At 38.0% G+C, this 13,547-nt stretch overlaps 2 protein-coding genes across 2 annotated transcripts in view; one reads left to right on the top strand and one right to left on the bottom strand.

Annotated features, from left to right (window-relative positions):
- The window catches only part of LOC140237471 (zinc finger protein 830-like), a 15,821-nt gene extending 13,603 nt beyond the window's left edge, over positions 1 to 2,218 (bottom strand). The window contains exon 1 of the mRNA XM_072317396.1: positions 2,109 to 2,218. Coding sequence (XP_072173497.1) covers positions 2,109 to 2,218 — 110 coding nt within the window. The remainder of the gene's footprint in view (positions 1 to 2,108) is intronic.
- A 59-nt stretch (positions 2,219 to 2,277) lies between these two features.
- LOC140237673 (protein N-terminal glutamine amidohydrolase-like) lies at positions 2,278 to 9,804 on the top strand. Its single transcript, XM_072317599.1, has 6 exons — positions 2,278 to 2,381; positions 4,049 to 4,148; positions 4,600 to 4,653; positions 5,445 to 5,590; positions 6,238 to 6,365; positions 7,515 to 9,804. The coding sequence occupies exons 1-6, from the start codon at positions 2,305 to 2,307 to the stop codon at positions 7,622 to 7,624; spliced, it is 615 nt and encodes a 204-aa protein (XP_072173700.1). The 5' UTR covers positions 2,278 to 2,304; the 3' UTR covers positions 7,625 to 9,804.
- Positions 9,805 to 13,547: the final 3,743 nt, after the last annotated feature.

The following is a 13,547-nucleotide window of genomic DNA, read 5'->3' as shown; positions in this document are numbered from 1 at the left end:
AATAGTCCCACTATATAGCTTCATCCCTGTATAGCCTTAAATGTGAGCTGCATCAAGGGAACTACTGCATCAATTTGGTGTGACATTACATACCAGTACAGCTTCAAGGAAACCAAAACCCACATACATTATTATGTGGATAGCTTTAAAGCAGAAATAATAGTAGAATGCATACCGGTAGTAAAAGTTTTAGGAATATCGGACTATTGATTGGAAAGTTATCAATGAATTTTTGAATTTTGGTGGGGTCATCATTGGATAAGAAGACTGCCCTGGTACTACACTTCATGACACCATTTTGGGCAACAATATACAAAATATAACAAAAATTCAATGTATTTTTTTTTTTTTACTTTTCTAGCATAATGAAAGAAAACTGGACTTTCCTCTTTAAGAAAGCTGGGGGAATAACATTACCCTTGGCCTTAACATATGTCAGTAACAAGTTGATGGAATGTGTTCTTTTTATGAAAAATGATGTTGAGTGGAATTTTCCTAAATTGTTGTCCATAATAATGAAGTCATGAATTGGTACTCAGCAGTAGTTGTTTTCTTATTCAGCGATGACAGCACCAAAACTTAATAACTTTTGAACGAATATAGAATCTAATCCAATTTTCCTTAAAAAAAAAGAATAAAATATCACAGATGCGTTTTACTTACTAAACATATAATTGCCTTCTGCCAATCTCTACATTTGGGATTTGATTAAAGTTTACTTTTAAATCACCTGCAGCTGCACCAAGGTTCAAACCTCCAGTGCCAAAATTTGACTGTTTGCTAAAGTACAAAAATGTATATCATATGTTTCTACATTTCCCAGTGGTTGATTTTTGGACAGCATTATGGTCAAATTGAGGGCAGCTTGCTGTAAGTTTAAGTTTTACAGGATATTTTAGACTCTAGGTTTGATTTAAAGGGACTGTACAGTACTTGTTGAGGTGGGGATTCATATTTTGAACATTTCTAAGTGAGATAATGAGAAACCTCTTTGTTAGTCTTATGAAATATGATAGAGCATGTAATTTTAAGAAGGATTCAAGGTTTATTTGAAAATTGGTTTTCAAATGGCTGAGATATCCAAAAAAGTGATAATAATAAAGGCGACAGGCCACGCTTTTTAGCAAGGTCTCTTTGTTTCACATTGTTTTTGGATCTTAGCCATTCCAAGCAAAACCGATTTTCATCAAATAAACTTCTGGGGGGTGTTTCATGAAACTTTTTGTCGGTGATTTACACCGACAACTGTTAAAAGCTACTGAAATCCTTGCGTCTGATTGGCTGATAGCAAATTTGTCGGTGAAAACCTCTGACGAACTCGTTGATGAAACGCCCCCCTGGAGTCCACTGGACTCCAGAAGGGCGGAGGAAGAGGGGGAGACCCAAAAACACATGGAGAAGATCTGTGGAGAGAGAGATGAGGGACCTGAACCATACCTGGGGGACACTACAGCGCCTGGCCATGGACAGAGCCAAATGGCGGACTTTTGTTGCTGCCCTACGTGCCCATGGCATAACGGGCAGTAAGTAAGTAAGTACCGGTAAGTAAGTAAACTTTTGATACCCCTTAGAATTGCATGCTCTTTGACATCTCATAGAGTGGTTTCTGAATATCTCACAAAATGTTAAATGGTAGATCCTCTCACCTCGACCAGAACTGTAGAACTCTATACTACACACCCTTTAAATTCTAATCAACAAAATGTAATAGGGTCTAGGCCTACCAGTACACAGTTATGATGATGGCGACACATAAACATTCACATGGACATGATCGATGATGGATGGACCAATGATTAAATCATGATATACATTTCCCACACTGTTATTGAATAGATATAGAGGAGACAGATCTAAGAAAGTGTAATGTCCGACACACAGCATTTCGTTAGTGTGTCAGATAACACTATTTTATTTAGCAGAATAGAAAAGACGGACAGACTGCTTCCCATTCCATTGCTGACATCATTATGAACATGTAGGACTAGCTTCTTGCTAGCCCTTATCTTACTTGTGGGAAAATAAAATGCAAAAGTTTTAACAACGAAAACGGTTCTTCGGTGTCAAATACTGCCTCGTTTCCATTGGATTTTAATTGAAAAGGATATTTTGCTAACGGCGATTCAATTCGTTTGGTTGCAGACTGCTTTGCGGCCCGCTGCTGCTTCATCAACTCTCGAATGTCGACCTTTTTCTTATTGCCACTGGACGCTGCCATTTTGAATTGAGGAAAAAAGCAAACACTAGCGCGCGCTAGCTGTCACTGCTATTGATAATGTCGACTGCTGGCTGGCGGAATTCAAGATGGCCCAGGTTCACAACTCTTCAGTCAGCAACATTGTACCGCCGAGAGATGAATGCCTGTATACAAAATGTTACTGGTACGATATACTTTTGTAGTCCAATCAAATGTCAGTCGTGAATTAATGATTTCTTAACAAACGTTTCACTGCTGCACCGGTATCGGCGAGTGATGTCGGTCTTGTCATACTCTCAGTCCCACATACGTCAATAGGCGTTTGTCTTGTTTTGTTTTGCCTTGTCGGGCCGGGGAGCCAAAATTGGGCCCACCCAAGATTGTCCCTTGCGACACTCCTGAAATCACTGGTTGGCTGGATGAGCACTGACCTTCGACCAGTACCTTCTGGGAACATTTTGTCAAGAAGTTTGGGATCCTGTCTTCTGTTGCCCTTTGAATACCAAGGTGGGGTGGTCAAGTTTGGCCAACAAGCTATGATGGGGTGCTGAATCAACTTCAAGCAGTGAAGGAAATCACCCTTATTGCCTGAGGGCACTTATCCAATCAGGGACTCTAAGCAGGGGAGATCTACTACATGTACAAGCATTTAGATCTATGGGCCATATCGTGTTTTCTGTCACTGGTGACATCTTCTAACACGTACCCGAATATCAGACCGCTTGCACGCTTCCGTGATTTTGAATGAAAGCTTTTGTTCGGTGCGTGCGAAGCTCTCCTCACACAAGAGGCAAGCGGTGACAGATTTCCACCACGCATTTACCTATTGATACACTATCTCCTGGCGGGACGATGAATGCTCAGACACTTTAACTTGTAATACTATGTATAAATAATAATGCCATAATAATTCTCACAGGAAACTCTCTATATACTGATCGTGGAATTTGTCACCAGCCCGTGTTAACTGCAGCCAAAATCCTATAGGTGGTGACAAATTCCACGATCAGTATATATAGGAAACTCTCGGCAAATTCTCTATATACTGATCGTGGAATTTGTCACCAGCCCGTGTTAACTGCAGCCAAAATCCCATAGGTGGTGACAAATTCCACGATCAGTATATAGGAAACTCTCGGCAAACTCTCTATATACTGATCGTGGAATTTGTCACCACCTATGGGATTTTGGCTGCAGTTAACACGGGCTGGTGACAAATTCCACGATCAGTATATAGAGAGTTTACCAAGTCTCCTTAAATTTACACTAAATAAGTCGTGGGTTGTGATCTATATTTTTTTCATGTTGGATAAGATAACATTCTAAAAGTGGTAGAGTACGTGGTCTTGAAGAGAAGGGAAAAGTGGGGTTGATGGAAAATAAACAGGTTAATTACGATTTATTTAGTTCGGAAGTGGTATGTGACCAGCGAAAAGAACCAGGGAAACACACAGTCGTGGATCGCTGCGACCTCCAGCGATCAACTACGATTGTGCGAGTCACTCTCTCGCAGAATACGCGAGCTGTCAAAGGCGAAATTGTCCTGCCGTGGAAATTTGTCACTGGTGACAAATTTCACGATAATGCCGATCTATGAATAGTTTTGGCTATTTCCTTTTTTTTTTCTAACACTTTCACATATTTTTTTTTGTCTCCATCACAATTTTAATGAGTTGTCTGCCTTATGCCTAACTGCGACAGCCGCCACACGAAGTCGCGCCTTGTAGCACGGTCTCCCGGGCTACCTTTATGCCCAGCATATTGTGTATCCTTGTGAAAGTATCCCATAGAGAAAAAAAAATGAAAGACACTAGTAAAAAAAAAAAATGTTTCTTTTTTGTCTTTTGGCAGTGAAGAAAATGTGTGGAAGTTATGTGACCACATTCAGCAGCATTCAACTGATGAACTCCAAAGAGTGTATGCAGTGTTTATTTCCAACCAAGACAGAGTGGTAAGTTCCTGAGCACTGTGGAATGGTTGCATTTGTTTGTCACACCACATTGAAGACAACGTCCAATAAAACTGTACATCAGAGTGAGTTATAAGCCTATAGGGAACCAGATACCACTCACATCCCTCATCAGATGCTGCCATGCACATGACATTTTCTTCAGGTTTCATTCTCTTTCCACATACAAATGAATATCCAAATATGATCTCATAAAGTTACATCGCTACTGTTGATATCAGATGAAAAGTAGAATCAATATACACATGTATGTAGATTGACATTAAGTTTTGAAACTATTTTCAGTATTTAGTGTACATGGGACTTAAAGCTGATACATATATGTGCATGTGATGTTAGTATCTTCATGTTGAAATATAATGTATGATATATATTTATTTTGCAGTTTTAATTATTTTGCTTTGTTTTCTTATAATGTTTATTATTTTCAAAGATTCCTCTGTGGAAGCAGAAAGCTGCTAGGCAGCCTGGTCAACCAGTCTTATGGGTACGTAAGGGATGGAGTATGCGAATATCTCCCACTGACTTGTCTCCGTCTGAATCTTACATTTTTGTAAGAAGCTCAGTTTGTCTTCTTTGCTAGCTGATATCAACATTGAACTCTAAAATGATGATGAATTTGTCGATTGTGAAGTGCACTCATTGTGATAGTAATGATGTTTTTACCTATCAGAAAGATTGGGAGACAATACTTATTGCTAGTAATGCTACAGTTCTCATTTACATTGATTTGGGGCAATTCATCAATCAGTTGCAAGACAATCTTTGATATTTTCCTCATTCTGGTATATTTTCTTACAGACTTCATACTTTACTTTCTTAATTTTTTTTTGTTTCCAACTAACCTTTGACAGTCTTATAGCTGGCTCGTGTTGAAGAAATATACCATCAAATGAACATTATTTTTTGTGCCAAATATATTTGATATCATTCAGTTCTTAATGAGTATTGTATACAGATAAGTTATCATTGTCATCTATGATGATGATTACCAATCAGCCCCTTTTCCACCCGTACCCAGACATGATCTAAAGTAGCTAGGTAATGTAGCTTAATCCGTATTGTCCTTGTCATTTTAGGTGTATGAATATCAAGCCAGATATCCTTCATTTGTATCCTGTGTCAAAGGCGAGAAGCTGTTCAGAGCAAGGGATTTGTGTTGGTGCCAATCAACATGCAATGTAGTTTGACAGACAGGAATATGTTAGAGACCAAACCTTACACAGGGTATTGCATTCAAACTTTTTTTTTTAATGTGTGTATAATTGTTCATTGTAGGACTATCATGTCATCCTCCTGTACAACCAGCCAGCAGGGAGTGACATCTATGACTTAGACACTGTGCTTCCTTTTCCTGTCTCCTTCCGAGAGTATGTGGAGAGAACCATCGGCAGTAATGAACGCCTGAAGGAACAGTTCCACAGGTTAGTTAGACAGTGATCCTTTTGGTCACACCCAGGCATCCCAGTGTAACTTTGTCAAGAGGAATCAAAGATTTTGAGACAGGTTAAAGTACCAACAGAAGGATGCAGAAAAAAACTTATAAGTCATCAGTACTTTGACAACATATCTTCATCAACAAATGTTGTCTCTCTCCTCTTTCCCCAAGTCTGATTTCTAAGTACACACTGGCTCATCACACTGAGTAACTCCTCAGTTTTTAGGGGTTGGGCTCATGAAGTGTCCTGATTACAGCTTACATGTAAATGCTCTCTCATATTGAACTCAAAAGTAGTTAAATTGCTCCATATTATTAGTGATAAAGTGCATAGTTGTTGTTGGCCAATGGCTATGCTAGTTAAGTGTATAAATGTTCAGTTACATGATAGATTTCAGAAAGGGTATGCAAGTGTTTTAGTTGCTCCACATTCATTATACCCAGTGGTTGTTCCAAAAGTGAGATATCAGTTGATTTATTTTTCTCCTGCATCAAAGTTTTGTTCACAAGAAGTGATTGTGGCAGACAGACAGTTGAAAGTGAACCAGAATTATAAATGACATAATTACACTTTCCATGGAAGATGGTACCTTTCTTTCCACTGTTTTTTTTTTTTCTTATTTTTTTAAACAGATTTTTCAGGGTAGTTCCGGCAGCGTCATTTCTGAAGATGTTTGCTTCTGATCGATCCCACATGCGAAAGGAAAATGGAGAATGGCAGTCTCCTCCACCGACATACCCTTGTATAGTGGCTCAAGATGGTACATGCCATAATCTCCAATTTCTTTATTCATAATTTTTAGATGGTCTACTATAATGCAATAGGAATTTTCTTATATTGAATCAAATGTACTTGGCTTGGAAAGTTTAAGCGATTTGTTCTTCTTTTTTTTTCATCAGTCATCTTTCTGCATTATTTGTATCATTTGTCAATGCAAAATCAGACTTGTGAGATACAAAAGGGTCTAATATCTTTTGTGAGTGAGTGTTTATCACCACTCTGATCAGAGTATGATTTCATAAGACATACTTAGGTTTGTTTGTTTCTGTTTAGGAGCCTTTAGAGAGTTTACTGAGCAATCACTCTGATGATTTCTTGATCTTCACTATATTTAAAAGACACAAGTTTCCCAAACCAAGGTATTGCATCTGACAGAAATTATATCATGATGTACTGTGGTAGATTTCAAGAAACTTGTTTCTCTTTGGTATATAACATAGTCTTCCTATTTAGCATTGCCAAAATATCAATATCACGACAATGCCCTCTTCAACTGATCTGTACACAGAATCTCGCTCATTAGTCAGGTTGCTTTTAGTGAAATTACTGTTACATGGCGGATAAAAGCACCAAATTTGGAGACATCGCCCCTCAAGACCTAAACTCATTGATATAGCCACCTCCATGTTTCAAATGCTTTGCTGATCATGGAATTCAAGATTGGGTTCATGTTTTATAATTCGATGAAAAATCAACAAAATTACACAAATCTGAACCTCTTTTTTTTTTTTTAATACTTCCTCAGATACATAATACAGTGTTATTTTTGCAACATGTAACTTTTGTGAATTGGAGCCAACAGTCTTTTTCACTTCCTTGAGTTGCCACTGGCATTCAATGCATTGTTTAGAATTGCGCACATTTTGCTTTCACAAATCTTGGCTCTTCACGAAACTTGTGAAAGTTTCATGCCCGCGAAATGTTCTGCGAAATGAAAATCAGTGTTCATATCATTAAAACAAAAAATTTCCAGAGGGCTCCTACTCTTATATCAATGAGTAGGTCCTGAGGGATTATCTCTCAAATTTGGTGCTTTCATCCGTCGTGAAATGGTAATCTCAAAATTTGACATTAAGCGACCTAACTACATATCAATCTGTTCAAAATATTGTATCTGCTCTCTGCACAGGCACACAGATGAACCTGGACAGCTACATCAGCATGGAGCTCGGAACAGGTCCAGGGGAAGTCATGACCTTGCAACAATTCTGGTCAAAGTTCAGTGCATCAGTTGGATGAAGGATGTGCCAGTGGGAAAGTTGTGAATCCACCATGCGAGAGGCACTCATACTCAGGGGACCGCACATCATGCAGGAGCTAGCTCGTGAGGTGATGGGTGTTGCAGTTTTTTCTGTGAAGACTTCAGGATAATGTGGAAAAGTCTCACTTGGCTGTCACTGCTGAGGATGCTGATCTGCTTGCCAGCGATTATATTCAAAGTGAGGCTAGGGAGAACTTGTAAGCTGAATTTTGATCAGTGTCCTTCAAGGAGATGAGCTGCTGAAGCTCACTGGGAAGTCAGGATATAAACAGTGGCAGGCTAAGTCTACTAATGGTACCACTTTGTCATCACTGCCCACTGTTTTGCAGCAGTTTGAAGAGCAAAAACTTTGTCCCTCAAAGCAGATATTACATGTATCACTGGACTAATTCGCAAGTGCATGACACACATTGAATCTTTTTCAATGAACGTATGTAATTCCATAGATGCAAAACGTTTTGTTACGTGAATTTATAATCTCCCTCAAATGCTATACCAGTGCGAATATAATATATGCAAATGTTTTGCCTAGTATAGTTTGTCCGTATGAATTCATACTACTTGTTTGTACTAGTAACATGTTGCATTTTTTTTTTTTTTTTGGTATAGAGATGTGTGAATTCATGTCAAGTGACATAAGAAAGATTATTTCATGCAGTTTCGACCTTTACAGTAGGTGATACTACCAATACTTGTATCATGCTAGTGCATTGTGGTATTGGCAGGATTTTGATTTGACAAGGAAGCAATGAAATTTCAAATTCTCAAAAGGTTGATGTGCACCTTACCAACACAAGAAAAGCTTGCAACCTACAACATTGTAATCCATCATCAACATCACACCTCACACAGTTAATATGGCATCTATATTTAGTTACATTACTGTAAACGCACAAATTTTTGCGGTGCATTAATTTTTGCCCATTTCGAGCCATTTTCATCTAGCGCAAATTCTAAAACCTTTGAAAATATCTGCACAATTTTTTCTGCACATTTCGAATAGGTTGACAGTTGTGCAGCACGAATTCAAGGACCCATAAGCATGTTTGTGAGCTGCTCAGCACCAAAAATTAATTACGCGAAAATACAGACGTTTACAGTACAGTGCACTCCCGTTATAACGAACACGGTTATAACGAAATTTTGTTATAACGAAGTAAATCTTCTGGTCCCAAAATTATCACCATTAAAGTCTATGGTAAAAAATTCGCTTATAACGAACACGGTTACAGCGAAATTTCCGTTATAACGAAGTCTTTTCCGAGCGCCACAGACAAAAAAAAAAAAACAAAAGAAATGTGCTCCATTATAACGAAATGCGAATTGCTTTCGAAAATTCGTAGCGGAACAAGCATTTATAGCTTCTCTGCATGGGTGAACGCTTCACACCACTGTGTGTTCGCTCTTTGTGTCACGCACAGTTTCTGAGGGGAACTTGCGTTTATTATTGTGATACAATTATCCCATCACATTTCACATAGCTTTCCAGTGTATGATAAGTATTCACCAAACAGAATATATGTGGTTTTCTTGTTTTCGTTATATATTGTATTTGTTCGGTTATAACGAAATTTCGTTATAACGAAAGAAAACTGCCGGTCCCGAGCATTTCGTTATAACGGGAGTGCACTGTAGTTCAGCTTTGGCAACTACACAGTATGGAAGATAAAGAAGAAATTGTTTGCAATATTAATACCTTGAATTTATTTATTCATTTGTCTTTTTTTTTGTTATGCAAACAGGTGATGACAATACTTGAATTTATATACATTAACAAGTTATGGAATAGATTATGCATACAACTTATGATATGTTTCCACAAGGAAATCACAATGCTAACCACTTGGCACCACCGTCTTCTTTAATTCAGTCTATCAGATTTGTGCATGATTTTTTTTGTGTGTACTGATCTGTGAATGTCTGTAATTATTGACAAATATGACAAAAGCTTTTCATAAAATATCAGCCAGTTGTTTGGTCTCGTTTCCTTCCAGGGTGAATCCTCTCCAACTCTGAATCCAGTCAAGAAGAGGTATATCTCTGTCCCAGTGTTCCCAGTCATATTTTGGTTATTCAAGTTTCATTTGCCGGGCATACTTCACTCCAGGGTGAAAATCATGGTTCCTGGCGATATACTGGTATAAATACATCAAGATCTATTGTGCTATGGATATGGCATATTGGTGATGGCGTTTATATTGCAAATTTTTTTTTCTTACTTGTCTTTTGTGTGTGTGTGTGTGTGTGTGTGTGTGTGTGTGTGTGTGTGTGTGTGTGTATGTGTGTGTGTAAATGTGTTTATATTGCAAATTTTTTTTTTTACTTGTCTTTTGTGTGTGTGTGTGTGTATGTGTGTGTGTAAGTGTGTGTGTAAGTGTGTTCTTACTTTGAACATGAATAATTGCATATATGTGTACAAGTGCATATCACAACAGACAGTCATATATGCATAAATCTTTCTTCATGATTAGTCTATAGACAGCCGTATAAGCATAGACCTTTCTTCATGATTAGTCTATGATGCATGTGTGCCTGCACACACACATGCACACACAGACACACACACACACACACAATTCCTGACACCTATCTACAAGACAAGAAACTATTACCATGAGCCAAGGAAGTCACAAAACATTTGGTGAATACTCGACATACACACACAAATAAAGGACATTAAACTCGCATGTCGGTTTCCAGTACATGTACATGTTAATTCATTTATTCCCTTAATCCATTTATCTATATGATGATGCCATGATTGCTCTATAAATAGTCTACAACAGCTGTGCATGGAAGCAACTTCTTACACAAACCTGTACTGTTTTAAGAGAAGCATTAAAAAAAGGGAAAAATAGCTTTATGCTGAATCCCATCCATCCAGCATGGTTACAAAAGTTTCAAAAAAGATTCAAAGGCTTTAAGAAAAGGACAGATGCAGCCAATAAAAAATGAAAATAATGCATGCAAACTAATCAAAAAGCACAGGTTGTCCCAGGTCAAAGTTATTCTGTATCACCACATGGAAAGAAATGCTGGGAGCATGAAGTAATATTTGTCAGAATATTCCAAGTCGGTCCAGGAGAAATCCAATGAACTTGCATTAAAAAGTGTGAGTTGTCACCTGAATTGCAAATAAATCCTACACTGCTATGAAGAGGAGAAACTCTATATAGGAGAATTCAGATTCCTAAAGGAGTAGCTGAATATGACCCCCAATACTTTTGTTAGAGACAGGGTAAATTTGGGCCTAGTTTTCATATGGGACACTTTACCAACTTTAGTTGCATCATACACATAGTCATCACATGAGAGGTACATGTATCTGCTTCCTGTAAAAGGAGTAGCAAACAAATATAATTATGCTATCACAGTTTTAGCTCCTTAGTGATTGACTTAAAATGGATTAATGACAAAGGTTGCAGCAAGAAATGACAAAAAGAGAGAATAATGGACCAGTGGGAACCAGCCACAGGAACCCCCAAAATAAGATTGTAAGGGCCCTTTAAATGTAACTATATACTATGCATATTGTAATTATATCTACATTGTTAATCACACTGTGCTAGTACGCCCATTACAGAACACACTTGGTGTTAGCATACAGCTTTCTGATTTCAAATTATACAAATGACATATTCATGTAGCTTTTCTGCTTGAAAGCCTTTCTCGTACTTTCTTGTACTCCACTTGCATATACGACACACTGCCATATAGATTTTTTTTTTTCTCTGCTAAAATCCCCTTACACTAGTAGAGGCAACCCCGTTCAGTTCAGGGAATGCTTATTCTCATTTAACAAAGGCTTGGTTTAACTGTTGAACCCTGGCATTGTGTGCACTGTACTAGAAACTCCATACGCATAGTAAATTCCTGCAATTGATAACTGTACAAAAGCACAATGGGACTAAACAGGATATTTGGTCTCTCACAAATTTTCTCAGTTCATTAGCAGTATTTCCCCCTTGCCCTATTCTTTCTTGAAAAGCTTATATCCCATCACTGAATTCCTCACCTGAATATTAAAAAAGTGAAGCTGAAAAGCACAAGTACATGCTCATTTTCCTTTTCAGTTGGCAATAAAACTAGAAGCATCAACAGTTATTTCACAAGATGAGCACTATCAATCTGCCAATAAGAGACTAATCTTGTGTCACTAGTTTTGAGTTGCATGCTGAGTTGCAATGTACTCTGCGCCCTTCATTGGCAAGTGATCTTTAACCAATTTTCATGTATCAACTTACACAACATCACCTCACAGCAAAATTGGTAGTAAAGTAGTGACCCTGACCACTGTGTGCTGTTTGTCAAACTTGCTTCAAAAGAACACTCTTTTTCCAGTAAATTTTTTAAAGAGAGCTAAGCATATTTCCTGTGGTTGCTTGCAAAATGTTATTACTCTCAAGTTTTTTCACTGTATATACTAATGAAATACATCTACAATAAACTACACTCACATACTTTTCTTTGATATTTCCTGGTTCATCTGCCACCATATAAAATTTGACAACACAGCAGTATAGCTGACCTGCTTGATTTGCACGTTGGAGAAAAAAAAATGAATACTTGCAAAATGAAAAAAACATAACAAAACAACTCCCAGATCTAGCCACTTCTCATGCATTCAGTTATGGAACTGCCTCCTTTCCTACGCATGAAGAAAGCACAACGCAGTAAAAGAATGATTTTACTCTCGGTAAACATTTTCATTCACACATATATATTAGGCTTGTCACTTTTTGCCTTAACCAGGCCAAACTGCCCCTCTTTACACTGATGAACCAGACTAGTCTACGACAAATTCTCCTCACGGCAGAGAAAACTTCAAACGAGTGGTCCAAAAGTTGAGACATACATGACAAAATCAGATAGCGCTATCCTCACGACATGTTGAGGACCGCATGCCCTCAATGTCTGGCACTCAACATAGATTAAAGCTCTGGAGGTTATTTCAGCAAAACAGTAGTATTCGTTAAAAAGCATTAAGGGATGTTTGCTAGCAGCTTAGAACACCCTGGCAATTTACTTGCACCTACTCAGAGGATCTGGCTGTGATCTGGGCTTGAATTACTGTAAGCGTGGATATTTTCGCGGTGTTGAAATTTTCACGCACTTCGTGCAACCAGAAGCTAGCGCGAAAATAAAAGCACGTGAATATTTTTGCATGCCATATGTTCCAGTAGTTGCCGTCTTGATTCCGCGGAATTAAAAACACGCGAAACTCTTCTTTCCCGGCCAAGTGCGAAAAATTATTCGCGCGAAAATATCCATTTTTACAGTAACGTCACACATCTCTTGCTTGTGAGACACACCCATTCTACACTGCTGCACAGTCTAAGTTAAAATAATTCATGTCATTCAAACACAGATGATCTTCTAGCTGAAGATCTGAAACAATTGACTACCAGTACACTCACTCTCATGTATAAACTGTCGGTGATACCCACACAAGCATCCAAGTACCGGTAGCACTTTGAGCAAGTTAAATCAGACATTATAAACAGTATTTCCACAAACCCAAAGAAGTCTTTTTATAGGATTCCCTGTTGCTATTTCCTTTATAAATTTGTTGTAAGAAAACAAAAAGAATGGAAGATTTGCTAGCATTCAACCAGCCACAACATGTGTATCTTGTGGCCTATCACACTGGCATCTAAGGGCTACAATGTTATAAACCTTTTACAGACAGCTTCACTCTCAGTAAATGGAAAGGCAATATATATGATAATTGGGAAATCAAAATTCCAAAAAATATAACTGATGTTGGGGTAGAATATACAGAATTACGATGCGTAATTGATGGTCGGTAAAATTTAAACTTATGAAAATACGGGAAATTTCATATCATGCACTATATCTGGTGGAAGGGTGGCTGTACATAACTGGCATAAGAATTAAATA

The sequence above is a fragment of the Diadema setosum genome, chromosome 14 (assembly GCF_964275005.1).
Source record: "Diadema setosum chromosome 14, eeDiaSeto1, whole genome shotgun sequence".
NCBI lineage: Eukaryota > Metazoa > Echinodermata > Echinoidea > Diadematoida > Diadematidae > Diadema > Diadema setosum.
This window is presented reverse-complemented; position numbering and strand designations above follow the sequence as displayed.